This window comes from Lepisma saccharinum, chromosome 18 (genome assembly GCF_977018435.1).
Source record: "Lepisma saccharinum chromosome 18, izLepSacc3.1, whole genome shotgun sequence".
NCBI classification, from domain to species: domain Eukaryota; kingdom Metazoa; phylum Arthropoda; class Insecta; order Zygentoma; family Lepismatidae; genus Lepisma; species Lepisma saccharinum.
The window spans coordinates 34,764,829-34,790,704 of record NC_139246.1 but is presented as its reverse complement, the minus strand read 5'-3'; the positions used below and the strand labels follow the sequence as shown (position 1 = coordinate 34,790,704).

General features: G+C 36.7%; 1 protein-coding gene across 1 annotated transcript; it reads left to right on the top strand.

The window, feature by feature from the left end:
- Positions 1-2,668: 2,668 nt before the first annotated feature.
- LOC146001956 (endoglucanase F-like) lies at positions 2,669-24,970 on the top strand. The gene is made up of 9 exons (XM_083139675.1): positions 2,669-2,786; positions 4,939-5,103; positions 6,019-6,114; positions 7,895-8,077; positions 8,904-9,081; positions 9,437-9,599; positions 12,064-12,228; positions 24,030-24,172; positions 24,672-24,970. Exons 1-9 carry the CDS (start codon positions 2,711-2,713, stop codon positions 24,877-24,879), a joined length of 1,377 nt encoding a protein of 458 aa, XP_082995801.1. The 5' UTR covers positions 2,669-2,710; the 3' UTR covers positions 24,880-24,970.
- Positions 24,971-25,876: the final 906 nt, after the last annotated feature.

Below are 25,876 nucleotides of genomic sequence, written 5' to 3'. Positions count from 1 at the left end.
AGTCGACTGTATGGGTGTTTCAAGATGAACCCAATCCAACAAAAGTTGTTCGCACTCGAAGCACATCGAAACAAATGGTCGCCTGTTTTTTCGGGAAAACTGGTCATGTGGCAACTGTGCCTTTAGAGGAACGTAGAACGGTCAACTCTGAATGGTACACAACAATTTGTTTGCCAGAGGTCTTCGGTCAAATACGGAAAACAAACAAACGCCGTCGGATCATTCTTCATCAAGACAATGCCAGCTGTCACACATCTCGTCTAACAACCGACTTTATGAACAGTCAAAAAATCGAATTGATGGGTCATCCGCCGTACAGTCCTGATTTGGCACCCAATGACTTCTTCTTGTTCCCGAATGTCAAGAATAAATTGCGTGGACAACGATTTTCGTCTGCGGAAGACGCCGTTGATGCGTTCAAAAACCATATTATGGAGGTCTCTCAAGAAGATTGGAAAAACTGCTTTGACAAATAGTTCGAACGAATGCAAAAGTGTATTGACCATAAAGGAGAATACTTGGAAAAACAATAAAGCAGTTTTCAATGCCAAATTCCTGTTTTTTCATTGTTAGGCTCAAAATATAAATAGTGACCCTCGTAATCTCTTAAAATTCTTAACAGATTTCGCAATCTTACTTGTTTATTACTTATGACGAGTGATATTTTGTCAAAATAGCCTTTCATTAGCCTAGGGATACTTAATGTTTTCCGTGTGTGTTTTAAATCATTCCTAATAACACGTTCATTTTAATCCAAACATTCAGTGGCGGCGATTAGGAGGAGCGGGAAGTGGGGGATGTAGTTCCCCCTCCACATTTTGCCACTTTTTGCCCCCGCACTATGGCCTCTTTATGCTAAGCCTTTTATACCAAGAAAAGGTATATTCAGGGGTGCCCACGGGGGGGGAGGATTATCACGCAGGCTGCGCCATCGAGATTCTTTAGGGGATTTTTTCCCTTCAAATAATGTAAAATTGAACATTTATATATTTTTCCAAAATACAGGTAAAAATCTTACACCTTAAATTCACCATATTTAATCCATTAGATGAAGAAAAGAAAGCGTTTAAGGTTATTATTGAAGGTGCGATGGGGGGATAAATATCCAACTCTTATCTGTTAGGCCTTAATTGACACGTGGGTTCTGGGGGCAATTCTGAATTAAACGTTGGCGGGGACAGTATTCAACTCTGAGTCTTAGATTATGGCGGGTATTTTAGTTAGAGGGGCATTGAGCATTATGGTATCCAATTCTTGTGTATTACTATTGTCTTAGCCTGTTGCGGAAATTCTGGTGTGGAGACTGAGAATTAAAAGAAAAGAAGTAAGAGGAAAATCGGGAGTGTAAGAGAGAGGGGGGATACATACGTCTTACGTACACATACATGGTCTTACATTTATACTGCCCACCCTAATCTATCACTTTGGAGCTTCTGCCCACCCGGTCGAAAATTTCTGGCGCCGCCCCTGCCCCTCAGGTACCAATTTACTTGAGCTTCTTCATGCATGGACAAGGCCGGATAAATTCTGACCTAAGATCATCCAACCAAGGAATCAAACATGGGTCTTCCATGCAGCAGTCAGACACCCAACCGACTAGACCACAGCTATTACCTCTATAAGCATTTAACTATCTTTAAGCGCTTATTTTGGTTATCTTTAATTTTATCACGTAGAATATTCAGCTTAGTTTAACTGTCGATGCAGGAGCGAAGGAGGCAATTGCCCTGGGAAAAAAGGAAAATAGTTGATTGAGTTGGTGTTTTAAGTCCACTTTATGCACAGTAAGGCTAATCGGGACTAGACCTACAGTTTAAAGTGGGATCCGAACCACTATGTGCCTCCACAGGGTATCGAACCTGAGATCCCTTGATTACAAGGTGACGACGCTACCATTGCACCATCGGGGAGGCCCAAGGGGCAAATGGTGAACTACAAAAGCATTGATGCAGAATTATATTAATAGTATTGTCAGATCTTTTTTTTCTATACACTCACGACTGTTTCCTGTCTTTAATGAAATAGTCAGACAAAGTTTACACTTATTGCCCGAAAATATTTATTGAATAGGATTTTTTCATGATGGTGTGATGTGCAAGTTACTGAATAATGACTAGAAGTTTCTGGGGAAGTATTTAAAATTGTAAATGGTAAAAATAGAGCATTATATTTTGGCAATTTGGTGAAGTCAAATTATTTTGCTTTTTTGTCCTCAAGTTACTACACTATAGGTGCAGTCAACAGTCTGAATGACATGCTAATGTCATCTGATGAATCAACCATGTAACTACTTTGAAACACCAAATAGGCCATATTAGGTCGAGGTACCTTATTTCAGAAAACATTAATGAGAACACCTCAGTATTCTTCAAATTCCTATCATATGTTGTATTCTATTTACACAGATGGCAAATATTTGATCAACTGTTGCACAAGCTATATAAGTAAGGACGGAAGCTGTATGTGATGAGTATTGTTTGTACTATAATTGTGCTGATTACATGAAGGCCATACCTTTACTACACCCATCAATGAATGCATTTAGGAAACACTGACAAACACAGCTTCCTTAAGTAAAATTATCAACATTGAATTAGTCCTTTTCGATCAACATTATTTGCAGGCAAAAGTCTTAATTACACATTCGTCGTAACATCATTCAGGCTCACAATAATATATAAAGATGTCTGGTATAAATTGAGAGTTGAAGATGTTGGAGGTCTTCTTCATCATGCAGAAGTCTATGCTGGTTTGCCTGATCTTCATTGCCAGTGCTCATATTGCAGGTACATTTAATTACTTATCTCTATATAGAGAAATCACTTGATAATAAGTTGCCAGCATTTGTCTATGGTCTAATATTATGATCTAAAGCTTGGTGAAGGTATTAGTGATCTCGTCTTCGATAGGCGAGGATGGAGGGCTTGGGTTAGCTTGGCAAAGAACCTTCAGCTTTAGGCAGTGGCATGGCGTGACTTTTTCAAAAGTGTTCCCGACCATGACAATTATACCTAATCTGCCCCCCCCCCACAAAAAAAAAACGTGCCTTCGATCTTCATTTTTGTTCATTTCGTTCATTTCTTACAATCTGCTCAGTGATTTTGTCACACACACTCCTAAAAAGAACTACCACTTATATGAGACAGTTACCACGAAAATGCAAAGATTTGTGGTCAAACCTTGTCAATTCTTCATCTCTGTTTCTTTGCAATTGAGATGGAACATTTCTCTGGGCAGTTTGACATTTGTACGGTGAGCAGACGACAGAATTTTGCTCCTTAAGCAACAGTCAAATAGTGGAAGGGAAGTCCAGCTGTACATACTACTGTTGCCAACTTAGTTTTTTGGAGCAAGGTTTGTTCAAATCATGAATTGCACCAAGGAACTATCTTTTCGTCCTTACCTAACGGGCCTCAGTTGTAGTTAAATCCAGCCTTAGCTTTGCAGTCTACCACTAGTTGCTTCAGAGAAATAGTATCCCATTTTAGGTGGGATTTAGCTCTTTTCTGAAAATCCAATGTGACAACACTGGCATGTGAGTAACCCTGTAACACACTTTGCCCCAAAGTATTCCCCACTCTTCCCTTGCATTGGTACTCTCTCTTCTTGTTACCTCTTCAGGGTAGCGGATACAGCCTCCCTTTTTGCTTCTGTCGGCTGCAGAAAAATGTCCTCTGCAATATACGAGTATACTCGACAACAACACTGTTGGTTAATGTATTTAACAATGTTCTTATTTTATTGAAACACCTTTTTAATTCTTCACATTTTGCTGTTACCTACAGTAACACTGGGTACATGCCTCTGGATTTAGGAATACCAGAGAGTTATTTAGTTAGTTTCAATTGTTGTATTCGCATTATTGCCATTTAGTGTCAACTTTCTGACACTTTTTAGCTAATCGCAACAATGAGGATCAGTGAAGGTTTGAAATGAAATTATGAAGGGACACTCAGAGAGAACACCCATGCAGGCTGGGACTCAAATCTGGGAACTTTCGTGTGGAGATTGAAAGGTATCACAGAATCGAAGGGAAACCAATCCCCTATATGTCCTATAGGAGATAGACTGGGGGACCTGAAAGCATGGGCTTTCAACCATTGCAGCAGGGCGTGAGGGGGCAAGCGAGGTAGAGGCAGAAATTTTCCCTTTTCCTTCGGGCGGCCGGTTCTACCTGTAACTGGTGAGGCAGAGTGAGCTAGGCCAGCTTTGCATGCGGATCGCACCGAGGGACGAGAAGCACGTGAAAAAAAAGTGTTGCATATGAAGTGTGGCTTTAACAAGACAATAAATATTGTGATTTGAAAATAATTCGAGATGTGAGATTGATTGATCTAGCTCTGCTAGACTAGCTACTCCTCAGTGCATGTCACTGTTAAGAAGTAAGAACTATCTAAAAACTTAATCACAGACTTTTGATTAAACACTGTCGTCAATTCCCAACAGTTGGGAAGATGAAAAGTCTGCCTGAGAAAAGCAAAATTGGCACGTTCAATAAGAATATGCGGAAAACTTAAAGCAACATTGCAGACATGACACATCGGAGGGTCCAGCCCTTGCAGCAAGTGACCATGTGTTAGACGGCTGTGTCCAATACACAGTCGAGTGAGAAGAACTTCTTGACGAGAGGGACGGAACGAGGAACGTCATACATCTATGATGGGTTTAATAGCGCGAGGCTTGTTGCCCATTACCGCATCCCAATCTACCTGCCAAGTGTCAGGAAGGCAACAACGAAACACATTCTGCAGGTCGAAGGTACTTGCTTTCCTGACCACATGCCAACCAATGAATAACTTCCTGGTAGACCTTGGATCACAAATCATTGTTGCACTATGAATTGAGTTTAGTATGTACAAAATATTATCGGTATAACATAGATTCTTTGTTTTATCACTATATCTTTACAGACGTTTATACATATATATATATTTTTAGTTGCGCAATATGACTACGGAGAACTCATTGAAGGGTCAATGCTTTTCTATGAAGCTCAAAGATCAGGAAAACTCCCGGCAGACAACCGTATACCATGGAGGGGAGACTCTGCTCTTAATGATAGAGGGCAGAATGGAGAAGATCTGGTGGGAGGCTACTATGATGGTAAATATAATTATTTTATGTCTAATTTATTGTCCAATTACTGGCATTTCTATGTTGCAGTCAGCCTCAAATAGTCTGGTGTGGTCTTTTTGTTCTTATGTTTCAAGGGTTCTTTACAATGCTGTTTAATATTTTTAAGAATTTATATTTTTATAAAAAGTAACCTATGGGTTACGATTTCGTAAATCTTTAAATTTTCATTATTGAAAAATCAATGAATAGGAAATAGGACACCAAGGTACACTCGCCTCAATTAGTACTTCGGCAGTTTGTTTCTTTATACAGCATATTTGCAGAAGATACAATTCAAAATACAATAAAACACAACTTATTACTAATTTCGTTGACCCTGTACATTAAAGGAATTCTTTATAAATTAAGTTTCTATTGAAATTAGATTGTTTCGGAAGAAGAATTTTACACATCATGAAATGCCTAGCTAATACTGGAAGTTAGTGGCGTGCCCAGGGGTTTTGAAAGATGGAAGAAGGGGGATGTATACATGTTTTTAGTAGTCAGTCCTCATTTTGCCAACTTTTCCTGCCTTTGACATTCTTTTTTTTTTTTTAGAAATACTGGGCCAAAGTGAGGGGAAGGGGGCTATGACACAACCCTCCCTTGGGTACGCCACTGCTGGAAGCACTTAAAAAATCTGTTTTTATTTTTTGAATAACTTTTCCTCGGATTTACTGTGTTATTGCTTGTGTTAATGATTTTTTTTTCAAACTTCTTTAAAAAAATCTTTGCATTGTCTTAATGGAAAATATTCATGTGATGTGATATTATATTATTTATTCACTAATACTGGAATAACTTCATTGCTTATTTCTAAAAGTGAATAAGTCAATTGGTCAATTATGGTGATTACACTTGGATTTCAAAATTGCTAATAATTTGTATTCTCTCTACTTTTAGCTGGTGATCTTGTTAAATTTGGATTCCCAATGGCTCATACTGTTGTGATATTATCCTGGGGTTTCCTGTCCAACAAAGCCGGGTATGAGGCAGCTGGTATGTATACTTGTATTGTAGTAACTTTCGTAGTACTTTCTTAAATAACCACATCTGTTCAAATCCATGAAGAAGGGTGTAAGTTTGGTTTCTTCTTCACTAATAGGCTAGAATGAAAACATGAAAGGTAGTTAGTTAAAAGGGTGAACAAGTTTAAAAAAGTAAAAGGTAAGATTATGTTGATATTTTCAACTGATGATGTAGATCTATGTTTGTAGACATTGTCAACATCAAGTCCCGGTTTCTTGCTGTTGACAACATCTGCAACTGTGGGTCCATTTGATGAATTCGGACTGGCAATATGATCATACCTTTAATTTTAACCTTTCCATAAACTTTTAACTATGCTCATCTTATCTATGGTTCACGTATCAACTTTTTGTAGTTGTAAAATAATATAATACAGTTATTTGTAGTGGTTTTTATTTTTCCTGTGATGTTTCGTACAGGTTTCGCAGAACTATTTCAAGCTTACACCAAGATAAACACACACACACACACACAACCTTACATGGCTATATATAGTCACTCTACACTTGTAAGGAATGTGTAGTTTGTGTCCTTGTTTCCTCCTAGGAAAACAGATTTTCCCACCTTGCTGTACCTCCACAGGTGACATAAACTTTCAACTACCTTTAATGTTTGAATTCTTGACTATTCCTGAGAAAGAAACTGAAAATGATTTTGAAATGTCAGAGAAATAAGGATACAACAGCATATCTTCTCATCTCTACATATATGTTCGTTTTATACAATTTCACATTTCTTTACATAAAAATACTTTTTTAAACATGGAGTGTTAGTGAAATGTATATTTCTCACTCAAAGATATCCTGAACAAATGTCTAGGTGAGAGTTTTTTTTTTTACAAGAACACAAATAATATTCACACAACATATTAATTTTATTTCATTAAACATTTTCAGCACTACCCATGAACATGAATCAACTTCAACCATTAGAGATATCTAAGTGGAGTACTTGGGGTACAATTTTTTAATTTTAAAGTGATCTGATAGTTGAACACTCTTGTTAAGGAAATGTTGCCACACATGATGTAAGACGTTTTTTTGTGTCACAGTAGAACATGTTCCCAAATCTGTGAATATTGTTTTTAGTGATTCATGCTATGTATTAGAATACTATCCTTCCTTATCTTGAACAAATTGTAACATTTCAAATGAAATGAACATATTCAAATTCAAATGAACATACATTCTACTTCCCATAAGGAAATCCATCAATATGTTACCCGTAAAGCGGAACAATTTCGATTTACCCCATCATTCTACCACAGCTACAAATCATATTTTTCCTTTTCGGCTCCCAAAGAATGGAATGCATTGCCTGTGAACATCGCAAGTATAAACAACCTATTAAATTTCAAAGGTAAAGTAAAAACTCTGCTGTTAATGCAACAATGGCAGAGTCACACACTGAAGGTATCAAGGCACTTACTATATGGTATTGTATTATTGTTCTATTATTACTATTGTCTTTTGCATTTGTAGTTACACTTTTTTTGTATGCATCTAATTCTTGTGTATTTTTGTATCTGTATGTGTATTATTTTACATTTAGCTTACTGCTCCATACACAGTTTATCTTATCTTATATGTATCATCATATTGGCTGTACCTCGCTCGCTTAATAAAGGAAATTTATTATTATTATTATTATATATTATTTATATGGTGCATACAGTCAGATATACTATTTAAATCTCATATTTTTATTGAATTAATCAATAATTATTATTATATTTTCATTTTTAAACCAGGCCAAACTCAATATTTCTTGAACACCATTAAATGGGCAACAGATTATTTCATCAAGGCCCATGTGGCTCCCCATAAATTCTATGCCCAGGTTGGAAATGGGACTCTTGACCACAGCCTATGGGGAAGACCTGAAGACATGACTATGGAACGGCCAGCTTGGTATGTTGATGAGCAAAACCCAGGTATGACATAGTCCATTTTAATTTTAGTAAATTATAATGATTGGCAGATATTTAAATAGTGATACATCTCATATACTTGATACAGTAGCACCTCAGTTTAATGCTTCTGGATTTGACATTTCCCTACATTATGTATAATCTTCATGGCAACATGTTATAAGATATGCCAGATTTTACATTTTTACATGCCTAAGTTCATTTTGGCTGTATGGAAATGTAAAATCGAGGTCCCACTGTATTCTCTCTGATTCTAATGAAAATTAACTAGCTGTTGCAAGGAATCTATTATTTTTATTTTATTGTTAATTTTTTGTACACAGTTAAATTACTAAGGTGCATTTTACTGCATTAACTACTGTATTTACTCATGTATAATTTAGATTTTGGTTTGTGTGAGGTTTCTTGTTTGTGTTATTTTGTTGATCATACAAATATAGGAAAATCTACTTGATGTGGATGATTCGGAAGTAGGCCAAGTATATTAAATGGGTTTGCTTGTTACATGGCTTTGCTTGTCAAATTGAGATGTCTTATTGAAAGAAATGGTTTTGCAAGATATTGTTTTGTATTTATTGTGAAATAGCTTTCTATTTACATAATTCATCTTATTTCTTATTTCTTATAATTTTTTAAATTAGCACTTACATTCTTCCATGATATCCAGTCTATTGTGTAACCTTGGTTATTTGGCACACACACACACACACACTCTCTCTTAGATCTCTGTCTCTCACCATCACTATAGCCTATGGTAGTTCCTGGCCTCTTACAGGTTTGGCAGTTTTATGTTTATCGCAGCTATAATTGAGGTTGTTTCCTCCTCTAGGTTCTGATGTTGTTGGCGAAACAGCAGCTGCATTTGCAGCAGCTTCTATGGTCTTCAGAGACTATGATGCTAGCTATGCATCCGAGCTACTAGATCATGCAAGAACTCTGTATGACTTTGCTGATCAATTTAGAGGAAAATATTCCGATGCTATTAGTGATGCTGCTTTATGGTACAAGTAAGTTGACATTTTTGTGGTTATTTACCCTTGAGAGAATGTAAAAGTATCATTAATATGATTAATTGATTATTAATATGATATGCAATTAAATAATTTTATACTAGTAATTATTTGTATGATATGTAACTTCTATTATTAATTATGTCTCTAGTTTCTGCAATATTCATGAATCTCAACTTTCAATAGCCAAATAATATATAAAAACTATTACAATTTGGTGCCCGCGTGTATTTGTTTTCTATTATTGTTGCTTTATTATTACTACCATGAAACAAATAGGCAGTATAATGTAAGTACCATGGCACTTATATTCAAACAATTCATCTCAAGCATAGGTACATTATTTTCACAGCTCCTATGAATTTAAAGATGAAATTGTTTGGGCAGCTATATGGCTTTACAAAGCCACTGAAGAGCAGAGTTACTTGGATGCTGCAGAGGAAATGTATGCTGGGTTCTACCTAAACTACAGGCCTCCGGATTTTGGATGGGACAACAAAGCAGCTGGTATTCAGGTAATCAGATGTGTATTGAGGTGTGAACATACAAATGGTAGATATCATAAAAACAAGTAACTATTCCTTACCAACATTGCCTCAAAAATGCTTAGTTTCTGCACTGTAAGTGCTTAAAATCTCACTAGATGTGTGCAACCCAACACAGCAAACAATTGCTCTGAAGTATCTTCCAGGGTCGCGTGGCAGAATTACAACTAGCGTCCCTTCTTAAGAGAGACGACTTGAAAACAACTTGGAAGTCTTACCTAAGACAGATACAGAAGAACAATGATACTTGTGATGTTGTATATACAGTATCTGTAAACTGACCAAGACAAAGAATTTCCAATAAATGAGGACTGAAATTAAGACTGTTCATTCTAAAATGTCTCCATTGTGTTTTGAGTGTCATGCAATATCAATAATCATGAGAGACATGTGCCACATATGCTGATGAACTAGATGAACAAACAAATGCAAACATAATGTGTTCACCACCTCGTTTCGAACATGCAGACTGTTATAACAATTTATTTATTTTGAAATTACACCTAAATAGTAATAGGTATTTTAGTGCAATTGTTGATCGAGTTGAGCACATAACACAGAGGCGAACTCATTACTGAAAAGAAAATAATGGTAAGGGCTCTTGCAAAAAAATGAAAAACGTCTTTTAAGCATTGATTAATCCACAGATTAAAAGTAATACAGGAGTCAACAGCTTATTAACAACTAAACCCAAATAAACCATACTTATGTCAAGTGCTGAGCTGTGTAGGGTACTCGGAATGCACATATGATGCAGTGACACCTTTGTCCAAGCCAGATAACAGCTTATGGTTAGCTTATTGTGTGAAGAACAAGAAGAAACAAATTCACACGAACACACACTTCACATACAATCAGATTTCAGTTATGGGAAAATGTTGTTAGCAGGGAAAAGAATAACTCAATACTGAGTAGAATACAACAGCCATATTGATTAGAGTATGGGGCAAGGGTTAAACTCGCCCCCCCTAAATTTCTGGCATATTGGATTAATGCAAGTTTAAAAACTAAAATTAGCAACTCATTTCAATATACTTATTCAAAGATTAACAAAAATAAAATGGGGAGACAATGCAAAGGAAATCTCCTAAAGACAGTCAAGCCAGAATGTTCAGATATTCGGATTTCCTGACACTCCTGGGAAATAGAAATTTTTCTTGGAATCCCACCCTACCTGTGAGCCTGCTATTTTAACTTCTGGCATCCTCAGAGTGAAAATTTCTTTATTGATGCCCTAAAATTCCATTTCCGATCCTTAAATCTTCTGTGTTGCTGGATAAAGTTTTCAGTTCTCCTTGACAAAAGTTCAAAACTGGGATCTATGGCTTCCTAGCAAGTTATGCTCAGCTCCCTCACCCTTGGGTCAGTGTAGTATGTACTTGGCCACATAAAACATATGCCTGTATAGTGACTGTATGCAATATAAGTATAGTACCACCAATTATGTACGAAACTCCCTCCCAGAAAGTGTTTTTCCTGTCTATGACCATACATGTCTCAACTTCTCTTTGACAGCAGTCAGGATGGGGAAATGCCCTTATATTTTTGTTAGTACCTATTCAGGCCTGTTCATCTGTCATAAAATTATTTCTAATTTTAATTGTTCTGTTCAAAAGTGTTATAGAAAAATTCCTGAACTGAATTTGAAGTTTGTTACGAGAATTTGAACTCTCTGTTTTTGTTAGAATGACTTAAAAATTTGAGAAAAACTTCATGGAAGTTTTTATGTGGCACATTTCTAAGTTTATATCAGTGTGGGGATGTATAGTCTAATGCAGTGACTCGATTCAAAGCTTCATAAATTACCATTGTGGTCAGCTAAAAAGTCCGCGCTACCAGATTCTAATGCTAAATTGGTCAGGTTTCATTGTTTTTGCCCAACTACAGATTTCATCAATTAATTGGCAATCCGCATCGATGGGATTATGCCATGAAAAACATCGTAAAATAATAAAGAAAATGAATTATTTACATTAGCGTCTTCCCATCAAAGAATACTGATATGTAATGAACGTTTACATTTGTAGTGTTGCAAAATCTGTAATATCTTTCTCAGTATATCAAGGTGAATAATGGGATGGTACTATTTTGAGGTTTTGTTGAATCTGTGTTTCATTGTGGCCATAAAGTTTTGAAAGAAATCTCTTATTGTAAACTATCATATTAATATTACAATTTTTTATTGGAAGTAGATTATTTAGCATTCACATAAAAATAAAGAAAATTTGCATTTGGATAGGAATTTGTAATTGTTTCATTGCACTCAGTTATTTTCAAACACAATCATCATCCTCATAAAGATGTTCGATTTACAACTTATTCAACTTCAACAGCCTGAAAATTATATTATTATGGTATCTAATGCTCAATGTTCCTGGTTCAATGCGAATCATTACGGAGAACTTAGTTGTAAACTCTAATGTTTTACTAACAGGTTCTTTTGGCCCAATTAACTTCTAAAGCTGATTACAACGCTCAAATCCAAGAATTTTGTGACTACATGATTAATGAAAGACAACGAACTCCTAAAGGATTGGTCTACATCATGGAATGGGGCACTCTTCGCTGGGCCATTAACATTGCATTCATTTGCTTGGAGGTAAGTGATAACACTGTACAACACGAACTTTGTCCTTTAGATGAAAATGTGTGATTCTAATGTCTTTGTGCATGACAAAAACGAATCTGCAATTTGTTTCCGTGTAACACGTGTCATTTAGCCAAAAACACAAAATTTTAATGTTACATAAGAAACGTATGGTACAATAGCCGAAAGTGTGTTTCTCCTGTGTTACAAGGAATGCAAGCTCTAATTATACATTGGTATGATAGCATAAGATGTATGCAAGAAGGTTACATGGAATAATGTTGCTTCCTCTGTGAGTGGGACAGAGATAATCATTATGTCCGTAAACACTGGCCGCCATGACAGGAATCAAGAAAATATCATGAGATCAAATTGACAAACCCCAAAATGTGGGATCTGGCAACGAGGAAGAAGCTTCACGCGATTAAGGTGCATGGCGTTCCTCCCTTTCTCTCTAGTCAAGAAGTTCTTATTCGACTGTGTATTGGACATAGCCGTCTAACCCATGGTCACTTGCTGCACGGGTTGGACTCTCCAATTGCTGTATTTGTGATGTCGTTTTAAGTATTCTCCTTATTCTTGTTGAATGTGCGGATTTTGCATTCCTCTGGCAAACTTCTAATTTCGTCAGCTGTTTCTCATCCCTGTTGGGAGATGATGACAGTGTTTTATCAAATGGTTTTAGCTTTAGCTGGTCTGTGAGGAAGCTTCTAGTTAATTAGACTCTTTAATGTGCTGTTTTTGTCTTGTGTACAACCTTGCGCTTTTTACAACCCTTGTTTTAACATTTTAAGTAAGAATATTAGATAAAGGAATATTTCCCTGCATATATTTAAGGGTACAAAATGGCCACACGTGCCGACGCAACCAAAAATTTTAATACAATCAATCAATCAGAATGTCTTTCTGTCCCATTACACTTCAAGCTTGGTTTGATGAAAATCTTCGTCAAAGCACTAGGCCGAGAAGGCCAAGCTTTCAGGTACCTCTGGATGAAATTCCCACACTTAAGTGAAGCAAAGGTTAAGGAAGGTGTGTTTATTGGCACACAGATTAGAGCCGTTTGATTCTACACTTTCTGACCCAGCAAAGGCAGCATGGCAGGCACTCAAGTTGGTGTGTTCTAGTTTCCTAGGTAATGTCAAAGCACACAAATATGAAGTCACTGCTCGTGACATGGTGCACTGATTTCATATCATGGGGTGCCACATGTACCTCAAATTACACTTTCTGTACTCACATGTGGGCTTTTCCCCGAAAAACCTGGAAGCAGTCAGTGATGAACATCAGAAGACGTTGAAATGGCAGTATGCTTGCTGACTATTATTGGTCTATCATCAATCAGGGAGACCCCTACAGATATGTACAAGTGTAAATGCTCCACAACGTCATGTTCGTAGGTATTGTTACTGTGTTTTCTTACTGTACAGTGTATTGTAATATGCCTTTCGCACGTACTTGTGGCAATGAATAAGGTGGCTGTCCAATGAAAATGATGCGTGATAGTGGCATACGGTTTTCACACTTCAATTTTGTATCCTTTGTTTAGTCCAAATCACATGATTTCATCTAAAGGAACACCTTTGTCTTGAGGTAACCTCACAAAAAGAAGTCGCAGACCGAGAGATCTGGGGATCTGGGAGGCCATGGGATGTCACCTTATCGAGAAATCAGTCTATTGCCAAACAACTGTCTCAATGCTGCAAATGACTGCCGAGTTGTGTGTGATGTTGTCCCGTCCTGTTGAAACTAGGCGTTGTCACGAATGTGTGGAAAGCGATTTAGTTCTTGAGCAAGGAAGTTGTTCGCTATAGCAATATAACGTTCGGAATTGATGGTTACTGGGTTACCTTTATCATCTTCAAACAAATAAGGGCCTATGATGCCAGATGATGACACTGCACACCATACAGTCACTTTCTGGCTGTGTAACGGCACTTCATGCACTAACTGCGGGTTTTGAGGGCCCAATACCTGAAATTTTGCTTATTGACGAAGCCGCTGCTGTGAAAATGCCTCGTCTGACATCCACACCTTGTCAATGAATTGTTCGTCAATGTCCAATTTTGCCAGCACTGCTGCACAGAAATCCCTGGGTTGCTTCTGGTCGTTTAGTTTCAATTGCTGGACGATCTGAAGTTTGTATGGATGGAATTAAGGTCAAACTTCATTATGCGGTGCACACTTGACCTATGCAGCTGCGGAGATGACGCTTGGCGTTGACTTCTCTCAATGGCAGCCTGGACAGCCAGTAAGTTATCCTGTTGTTACGTTCCTAGTAACTTTCCTCACCCTTTACTCCTATAGCCGGGAGCATTGAGGCTCTACACTGAAACCTATCTTCAGGGTAGGTGCAGAACAAATCCAACCAACGTCGTGAAATTTTAATGAAATGTTTATTTACTGCTTGAGTACTTACAGCCAGTGGATAGGTAATTCATAACTGGAACTTGGAGATCAATTTTTAATAGATAATTTCAAACTTACTAGAAAGGTCAAACTAGGGTGGCCCAAACCTAGGTTTTACAGAAGAGCGGCATACACCTATTCACTTCTTCCTAGACTTGGAGTTATCACCCGAGATTGCCAATTTAGGTTTTACAGAAGAGCGGCTTGCACCTATTCACTTCTTCCTAAATTGGAACTTATATCCCATTCGGCTAACCTAGGTTTTACAGAAGAGCGGCATACACCTATTCACTTCTTCCTAGAGTAGACCGTTCCTATTTGGCCAGTCTAGGTTTTACAGAAGAGCGGCTTGCACCTATTCACTTCTTCCTAGACTGACACCAGAACAGACCTCCTTACGGACCAAACTCCTTCGTATTTATACCCAAAGTTCCAGCCTCGAACACCTGTCTTTAGGTAATTTCTTATTACAATACTCTAAATTATGAAACCTACACATTTGTATCAACATAAAACTAGATTCCAATATTAATATTTTTTGTATTTTTAACTTAGATATGGTACATAACTTTTTACAAACTGTTTACTATATTCGATAGTCATATGTTTCATTTTGAACACGTACGTTCATAAATTCGCATTGCAAACTCATCATAGCTCAACATAACACAACACGTACGTTCATAAATTCACATTACAAACTCATCACAACATTGTAACTATTGTGCTAGTCACAATATAATCCCCTCTCTTAGGAAACATTTTCTGCATGAGACAATTATTCAATATACATTAAATTGTCGAACAAGAAGAAAATTTACAATAAAAGGGGCATGATTACACAGTGCTTTCTACAAACACTAACGCAATACAAATATTTGCGTTCAAGCATGCCATTCATACATAATTCAGGCAAATCTTATGTGTCATATTCTCTTTATACAAAAAAGCAAAATTTATGACTTTCATAAATATACACAAATATTTAATTGAGAACACAGAAAATAAATACAACATTATCCACAAAAATCATTTGGGTTACTCATTTTTTTCTTTCAATAGCTCTCTTCTCTTTTCTTCTGTACAATTAAAAACTTTAAGATTTGTTAAGTTCTGCTTTTGTTCCTTTGCTGGCGTCGACAATGATATTAAATGTGCTTGGTTATTCTTAACTTCCTTGACTTGATAAGGACCAACATACAAGCTGAAAAATTTGTGAATGCTATCACTAATAGCTTTGCTTTTAAGATGGTTTCTAACAAGAACCAGGTCACCAGATTTTATCGGATGCTTAGGTTCATTAAAATCCCTTTTAATCTTTTGGTTTTTCTGTTTTATATTTGCTTCAGCCATTATACACTTTGTCTTCCAGGGTAAATGTTTCAAGTCATCTGGCCAACTTATTTTGTCTATTATTTCATCGTGATAATCAACATGCATAAAAAGTTCAGATGGTGTGAAACCGGTTGTTTCCGATTTTGAATTATTCAATAGATGAACGACAATATTCACATAATTAAACCAAAGTTTATGGTTATACTTACAAAACATTCTCAATAGTCTCACCAGCTCTTTATTGTAACGTTCGACAGGATTGGCAAAAGGTGCATATGGTGAAGTTAACACATGTTTAACACTCACAGAATCCAAATAACTTTTAAATTCAGTTGACTTAAATTGCGAACCATTGTCGGTGAGAATTACCTTACACTTTGGGTAATGATTAAAATAAATTCCAAACTTGTTAATTATTTCCTTTGAGGTTGCACGTCGAAGACAATAAACCATCACAAATTTACTCATTACATCTACAATGACTAATATATGTTGGAAACCTTTAGACAAAGGTAATGGACCAATTAAGTCGGCTGAAAGTAAGTAGTGAGGTTTGGTTGAATACACATGTAATTCTTCCTTTGAAATTTTAAAGGTGCATTGCTTATCCCTTGCACATGAAAGACAGTTTCTTAAATAGTCCTTAATACTTTTACGCATTTTAGGCCAATAATAAAACCTTTTACAAAAATCGTAAATTTTAAAATAGCCGAAATGTCCCTTTAAATCATGCTGTTTATACAAAACATCTCCAATTAAAGCACTAGGAACTATTATCTTCCAATCATCATCTACATAAGGTTTGAAAAATAGTATGCCATCATGAACGGAATACTTCCTTTTAATTATCAGATTTACTTCTTGAGACTCCAATTTTCTTCTTAACGACGAACAAAGCAGATCTTTCTCTTGTGCACTTCGCCAGAAATTGGGTTCTATATCAGAGATTACGTGATTTACATACAGTTCTTTGATCGTAGTCACTGGTGATTTACTAATTGGATAACGACTTAATGTATCAGCAACTGGATTTTGAGAACCAGCTACATGTTCGATTGTAAAGTTGTATGATTGTAGCTTAAGTGCCCATCGGTTCAACCTAGGGTTCAGTGTCCTTACTGATTCAAGCCAGCACAACGATTTGTGGTCACTGTAGATTGTAAAATGTCTTCCAGTAATATACACGGTAAACTTTTCCACGGCATAAAGAATAGCAAGGCATTCTATTTCATGTGTACTGTACGTGGTTTCAACTCCTTTCAAAGTGCGACTGACATACTGAATGACATTTACATTTCCATCTTCATCCGGTTGCCAAAGTACTGCTCCTACGCCGATCTTAGAACCATCAACATTAATACAGAATTCCTTATTATAATCAGGTTGTCCTAATGATGAAGATGATAAGATTAATTTCTTTAGGTTATTAAAGGACTGCTGATGATCTTCCGTCCAGCACCAGTTTGAGTTTCCTTTCAGTAATTGATACAAAGGAGCTGCAGCAGTTGCAAAATTTCGCACAAATTTTCTCCTCCAGTTAGCCAAACCCAGAAAACGACGAACATCTTTCTTACATTTTGGAACTGGAAATTCGGAGATTGCCTTATTGCTCTCTGGATCTACTTTTATTTCGGTGCCAGATATTATATGTCCTAGAAATTTAATTTCAGTCCTAATGAACCTGCACTTAGACAATTTTACAGACATATTTACGTTATGAAGTGTCTCTAGCACATATTTCAATTGCTCATAATGAGAAGACAAATCAGATGAAAATATAAGAAGATCGTCTATGTAACAGATTAGGAACGAACTTGTAGATGGATTAAAAATCTGATTCATTCTTTCCACAAAAACAGATACAGCTGACGTTATGCCAAACGGCAAGAATTTAAACACGTACTGTCGGCCTCTGTATGAAAATGCTGTATACTTGTAAGAGCACTCTGTAAGTGGAATTTGGAAATAACCCGACGATAAATCCAAGGTTGAAAACACTGTAGCTCCTTGGAATCTCTGAAGTAGTTCATTAATCGGTTCCACACGAACTAGAGGAGATATCACATGTTTATTTAAACGACGAAAATCAACCACTGGCCGCCACTGTCCACCAGCTTTTGGTACTATATGTAGCGGATTTAAATAAGGTGAAGCCGATTCTTGAATGACTCCCCAAGACTTCCATTTAGTGAGTTCCTTCTCCAAATCATCTCTTCGAGCTATAGGTATAGGATATATGGGAGCCACAATTGTTTCTGTTGTATTTAATTTAATCTCGTAAGGCTCTACTTTAGCTTGCCTTGGTTTATCAGAAAACAATGTTCTGAAACTTAACAATAACTTAAAAAATAAATCATACATTTCATCAGTAGCAATCAACAAACTATTATCAGCTAAAGAAGCTTTAAGATCGGTTTCTGATGCTAAGTAGTTTTCATCCTCTTCTTCCTCAGAATTCTTATAAAATGTTACAAAGTTACTTTGAAGAGAACATGAAGGGAATGTGTCAGTCGTTTCTAAAACATAATTAGATTGAACTCCCTTATCACTTGATAATGTGATGTTTTGCTTCTTGAAATCAATTATTGCTCCGAAGCGCCAAAGAAATGGCAATCCTAATATTACTTCGGCATGTAACTGCTTAATAACATATAACTCTATATGAAAGTGCTCTGAAGCTATTATTAAACTAATATTCTTAGAACCAATAACTCTAAATCTTTTGTCACCAGCAAAAGAAAATAATTTAACATTATCCACTGAATCTAATCTAGCAGTGGGAATAATAGTTTTCAATTTTAACCAAGTTGCATAATCCATTAAATTTGCTTGACTCCCACAATCAATAATACAGTTAATGGTTAAGTCACAAATTTGACCTGGCAACACAATAACTCTTCTGTTTGAAACAAGAACACCGTCATCGTCCATTACCCATTCTGGTTCAGCTTCATACCAATCGAGTACAAAGTTTATAGTAAGAACTTCCTTTTCCGAATGGTTGGGAACAATAGATGTGTTGCTCTGATAATTGAGATTATCTTCAATTGATGTTGGAGTATAGTGATGAATATGCTCCTTGTAATTAACTGGACAGAGGAACCGGAGCTCATTACTCTGCCTTACATGTTTAAGGATGAGTGTTCACTTGTATTAGCAGTCGTTCCTGTTAAATTACACACTCCACTACTCGAAGGTACTTGACTTTGGGTCACGGTACTGCTAGTCCCAGGTTGTGGTAACAAATTGGAATTATTACCATACCATAAAGAGTTATTCGCTGGATATATACTTGGCTGAGTTACTGTAGTACTGCAAGAAGTAAATGGTGTAGTCCAGGGAGAGAATATCCACGGTTGAGTAGGATATTGCACCATGGAATTTAAATGATTTGCATTCCACTGAGGTAAAGGTACAGATGGATTCACCTGCATACTCTGCGAAGGCCTTAACCACGGTTCAGCTAAAGAAGGTTGAGATTGTTGTTTAGATTGTTCAGTGTTGCTTCGTACTGTGTTCCAATTACATCTACCCCGTTGATTCCTTACTGGACGTCTGTTATAACCACTTTGTGTATTTGGTTGAACACTATTCGGAGATGAAAAGCCTTCATCCGTTCGTAAAGTATTTTGGATCTGTTGATTTGAGCATGGATTTGATTGCTGAACGTTGCTCGAAAATCTACTTGCACCACCAATTGTTGTAGGTTCGGCATTTTGGGAAGATGTAAAATTCCTGGTCTTACGAAAATCTTGCGTTTTGACAGAAACTTGTCCAACATTGAATGATTGTTTGGATTTGTTGTTCAGAAATTTGGCTGTCTTATTTCTTCTCATAAATTCTTCCTGGTCCTCTGGAACTCTAAAAGATTTGTTTTTTCCCGAATGAACCAAATCAATTCTGTCTAAAATAGATATCAGTCTGTCCATACTTGGTATGTCATGACATGACACATATTCTGACACATTTCTCGGTATTTGTCGCAACACTAACTGAATCATATCAGATTCAGATGGGTCTTCTTCCAAATTTGAATAGGCAGAATAGAGTTTTAATGCAAAAGTAGCTAAGTTTTCATCAACATTAGGATCATATTTTCTTGTTCGTAGAGCTGCCAATTGTGCTTGTACTACTTGTTCAGAAGCATAATGATGCAAAAACTTTCCTACGAAATCCTGAAAACATGAAAATCTCTTCTTATGAGAATTATACCATAACAATGCCTTGCCGTAAAAACACTTGTATATACTATTCAACCTGTATTCCTCCGGAACTCCCATTAGATTGAATGTTGAAACTAACTGATCAATATAGTCTCTAGGACTTTGTTTCTCTAAATTTCCCCCGAACTTTGGGAGTAGGTTCAAGTCACTCACTTTTAATATGCGTTGCATAGTCTCATTACAGCCAGTTACTATTGCTTGTGGAGTACGGTTATTGAACGAAGTCATCGAATTCTGAAGACGGGGTGTCATTGGGTCATACGGTACTGTAGTTACTACTGTGCTATCCTGATTATTCGGACTTATGAAGTGTACATTACTTCTGGCAGTACCAAAACCTCTGCCGCGATTATATGTAGCATTAATTCGTTCAGAATTATTGTCTAACACACAACTATTTCTGCAAACTGTTAATGGGCAGGAATTGGTATGAATGCTACAGTTAATAGAATCCGTAGTCATACCATTTGTTGAACAGCCCGGGAAACAAGCATGGACATTGCTAGTGCAATTGTCAGGTGAGTTGTGAACAGAACCGGTGTTAAATTGCCCTTGTAACGAATTATCACAACCGCACAAATCTCGTGTGACATATGAATTAGTGAAAGAAGCACTTGCACACTGTTTAGAATTAACATTATTGATGGCCTGATAGCGCTCCCTAACTAATCTGCTTCTCTTCGTTCTCTTGCCCTTGTACATTTGCTTTACATGCGTAGTATTCGAATCTTCACTCCCAAAATCTGTTACATCTGTATCGGATGAAGTTGCGTTTGTATTTTTGCCTTTAAAAGAAACAAATTTCTTCTTTCTCTTAACATGGTTTCTAGTTAAAGCTGTTATTGGAGTAGTTTGTGCAGTTTGAGAATTTACATCGACTTGATTGGCTTCAGACACGTCAGATATTTTATCAACGGTTGGTGCATTATCATTCTCAGGAGCTAACACTTTTGTACTACTAATGTGCCCTATTTTAGTTTTAATTACACCAATCTCATCTTCTAAGCGAGAAATAGATACTTGTTGTTCATTTAGTGTAATTTTAACAGCACTTATATTGCAGGCTTGTTCTTCCGCTTGTGACGTTAGTTCGACGAAATGTTCCTGATGAGAAGAAATCTTTGCAATAAGTGATTCTATATTAGACTGCACACCACTGAATTCCTCTTTAACCTCATTTTTAAGGGCGTTAGTATTTATTTTGCAAGCATCAGCCACCTGTTTTATTTCTTCTCGGAGTTCAGCGCGAAACGTAACAAGAGACTGATTGAAACTTTCAGAAAGAGTCGCTGTTATTAACTCCTGACTTTCAGAAAACTTTTTCATTTGATCAGTGAGTTGCTGTTTCATATGCTCTTGGCTGTCTGTCAGCTGTTGTTTCATCTGTTCTTGGGTGTCTGTAAGCTGCTGTTTCATCTGCGCTTGGCTGTCGGTAAGCTGCTGTTTCATCTGCGCTTGGCTGTCTGTAAGTTGTTGTTTCATCTGCGCTTGGCTGTCTGTAAGTTGTTGTTTCATCTGCGCTTGGCTGTCTGTAAGGTGTTTCATCTGTGCTTGGCTGTCTGTAAACTGCAACTGAACGTCATCCATTTTATGAATTATTGTCTCCAATAATGCATTGAAATTAGTATATTTATTGTGTTCAGTCCCATGCTGGCTAAACATCGGATCGCATACTTTACACAAGTACTGATCAAATGTATCAGAATTACTGGAATGTAACGCTGCTAACTGTAGACATTTATGGTGATATAACTTTCCACATTTGCGACAAGTTATACACTTAGCATTCTTATCTGGATCCTTACAACAACCCAAATTTTCAACATTGATTTCCGCATTGTCAGAAATCAAGCTTTCATCGATAGTTTGTCCTTTTCGTGTTGATCTTTTCCCTTTATCTGTCATTATTTAACTATATTATTAAGAAAAACGCATAGCTAAACACTTACTAATTCGTATCCTGGAAACTGGGTCGCCAAATTATTGAAACCTACACATTTGTATCAACATAAAACTAGATTCCAATATTAATATTTTTTGTATTTTTAACTTAGATATGGTACATAACTTTTTACAAACTGTTTACTATATTCGATAGTCATATGTTTCATTTTGAACACGTACGTTCATAAATTCGCATTGCAAACTCATCATAGCTCAACATAACACAACACGTACGTTCATAAATTCACATTACAAACTCATCACAACATTGTAACTATTGTGCTAGTCACAATTACAACAGAAAGATATTTGAAAAATACATAGTTTGGCAATTAATAATTTACAAAGAAAGTTTACATATTCATTTGAATTAACAATTATTTCTTTAACGTTGATAAAATATTACATTTTGGAAATATACAAATTTAAATGTTCCGCCATTATTTAATTACAATTAGGTTAGTTCATCAAACATGGATAATCTTTGATTGGCAAATCTATATTTACATCATAATAAATGCCCGTTGTCTTAAGCGAGCTGTCTTCATTAGATAGTTACAGAAAGGTGAATACATTAGTTCAACAACGCCTTGATTGGCGCGTTCATATTTGCGTCACAACATGTAGTATCACGGACATTAACAATGACTTGAGGTAACACTATATCAAATTTTCTTTTAACACGGAATCTCGGTCGTAACACTGTGTTCGAGCACTGCGAGGTCGACCTGCTTGTTTCAGCTTCAAGGTCGAACCTGTTTCTTCGAATATTTTAACCCAAGTTCGCACTGCATGCGCGGATGGAACTTGTGCATGTCGCAGAAGTTGACAATGTCGCCGAAAATCGCAATGTGCAGCCTCCACACTGTCGTTATTCTTATAATAATACACTTTCACAGCACATGCACGCTGCGCACCATCCCACTTCTCCATGATAACTGAATGGGATGGTACCTACTTCACGTTGTGTGCATAATGCAGCCCCTCAAACTGCCTCCTGGCTACGTGCTTTCTCACAGGCCAACACTGTAAAGCAGAAAGCAGCGAGGACGGTCCGTTCTTCTGGTGTTTCTCTGAGAGCTCAAGGAGAACACACATAAAATAATATTGTCACTTCATGTTGTCATTCTATAAATAAACGAATCAAATGAGTCCGCAGGATTTTTTCTCAGGGGGGGGGGGGCAGTCACAGAAACTTTTATTATTATTATTATTATATTTAGGAAATGGATTTAGAGGTCCATACCTATTTTTGTTTGCTAAGTCCTAGATATATAATTTTTTTTTAGAGATCTTTTCGTTTCGTGTAGTACACAGCACTCCTCTACTGAAATTTTATAGGACCTAAAAATTCCTAAATGAACTATATATTCCTATAAATGCCTTAAAGCCCTATTTTGACTTGAAAAACACATTGTAAACCGTTCGCACAATTTTTTAAAAATAGCTCTTACCAAGAACGACCCTTCATTACTATTTCTACTACTACTACGTATGTTTTTTTTAAATTACATACATTTGTAATTTTCATATTCTGTATATCTATATACTACAATTTGCATAACTGTATACTTAACATTATTTCATGGAGGACAAGAAACAGTTTTCTATAGTTAGATAATCAGTGTAAAATAGGTTGGTCTGTAATAGTGACAAATAAGTATTAAACTGAAGAGAGACTGAATATTTTGTATGAACACAAGCTGATATAGTAGCTGCTCATAATATGTTAAAGTACTTAAGGACCTGAGTTTTCTCTTCTTATACCGATAAAGTAATGAAATTGTGTGTACTATATACATTTCTAGTTAAAACATATGTAATGTAAAAAAAACAACAACAACATTTAATTGATTAACTGTCAAGAATTCTGGACAAGTTTTATTTGTTTTTATTTTGTAGGCAAGCAATGCTGGTATAGGAGATTCAACTACTTACGTGAATTTCGCACAGGAGCAGCTTCACTATGCTTTGGGAAGCACTGGAAGGAGTTTCATTGTTGGATATGGAACAAACCCACCCACACATGTTCACAACAGACCAGCGTACGTTCACAAGAAATACAGTTTGATCCAGGTTTTTTATCCTGGATATTACATTATATCCGCTTTTAGTTTTATGGTTCAAATGAATCAAATTTTAGGCGAGGAGTGGGTACAATTTATGTAGACATGGTCCCTGGAAAATATAATCAATATTCCACAATATTTTCCATTCAGTATTGCATATCAAAGTCTAACGAGTTCCTTAATTTAATTGTAAATATAAAATATTTACACTACCGATTTCTTTACAATATACAAAGTTAAAAGTGAAAATACATGCTTATTTTGTATAATTAAAGTAATACAACATTTCTAAATTGCTTTACTGTAAATGAATATATTATCTCAATAGAATTTATTTTCTTATCTTGATAACAAGAAAAGTAATAGAACCGCAGATAAATAGTTTTGGGGATAGAGTTAGTACTTGATTCCATTACATATTATTTTACTACAGCGTTTCTCATTCCTGGAACATTAAAACTTTGTTTGATTTCAGATCTTGCCCTGACCCACCAACAGAGTGTGGCTGGAACGTGTACAATGGAAACCAACCAAACTATCACATTAACGCTGGTGCCATGACCGGAGGTCCAGATCAATATGATAATTATGAAGACAGTAGACCAGATGCTACACACAATGAGCCTACTTGCGACTATAACGCAGCTTACACGGGTGTTCTTGCCTACTTCAACAGCCACTAGGTTTCATTAACCTCGCCAGGCTTCATATATGAAGAAAATAGTTACACTTACAGCTCGTGGGAATTTCTGTAATGTAAATATAATAAATATTGAAACATAATTTATGTTGCTTATTATAATGATAGCTTAATACCACATGCAGTGGCAGTTTGCTCTATAGTGTAAACGATCATCATTTCTTGGAGAAAAATATGATAAAAGGTACTCATCTTGTCATGAGATCATATTTCTCTGTGCTAACTGTACCTTTTCCAGCGGCGGCTCAAGGGGGAAAGCCGCCTTGCCATGGCACTACCCTCAGAAGAAATGCATAAATAGCCCAAGTATTGTTAAATTTATACATTGATAGTTTACAGACAAGGAGATTCGAATCTTGCAATCGGTCAAGCTGACGTGACGACCGCCCCAACCACAGACTAGATATGAACAGCCCCAACCTCCTCACTGCATCGCCAGCTGTTTCGTACCCTCGGCGAGGCAGCGGTCCGCACCACCCAAGAGCTGGCCTAACCAAGTTGAAACATGTGAGAAGTCTCAGCGAGTAACATTTCCACCATGAGCCGGGAAGAAGGTGGCAGGGGGTGGTGTTAGCCAATGGAGTTAGCCCATAAGACACCAGCCGTGCCCGTTTTTGCTTTGGCACAGCGAGGGAACTTTCGCAGTGCTGACACAGTTGCCATCTTCAGAGATAAGTCGCTAAATACGACGGATTTGTAAGACCCGTTTGGGAAGTATTCTTGAAAAAGGTACTATCTACTTTTCTGGCAACTTTTGGAGAAACGAACCTAGTATTTTTCCAAAGTTAAATGAACATTTTGATAATTGTGTTTTTAGTGAAGTGTCCTGTAGTGTATAAAGATAGGTTAGTGAGTGAAGATGAATCGTATTAGTGTGTTATTACTTAAACCCACACTGTTTTCCACGTTACCAAACGAGGATAAACATCTTGGCCAGTGGGGCAACCTCAAGGAGGGAGCGGGGGCATTGCGGAGTTGTT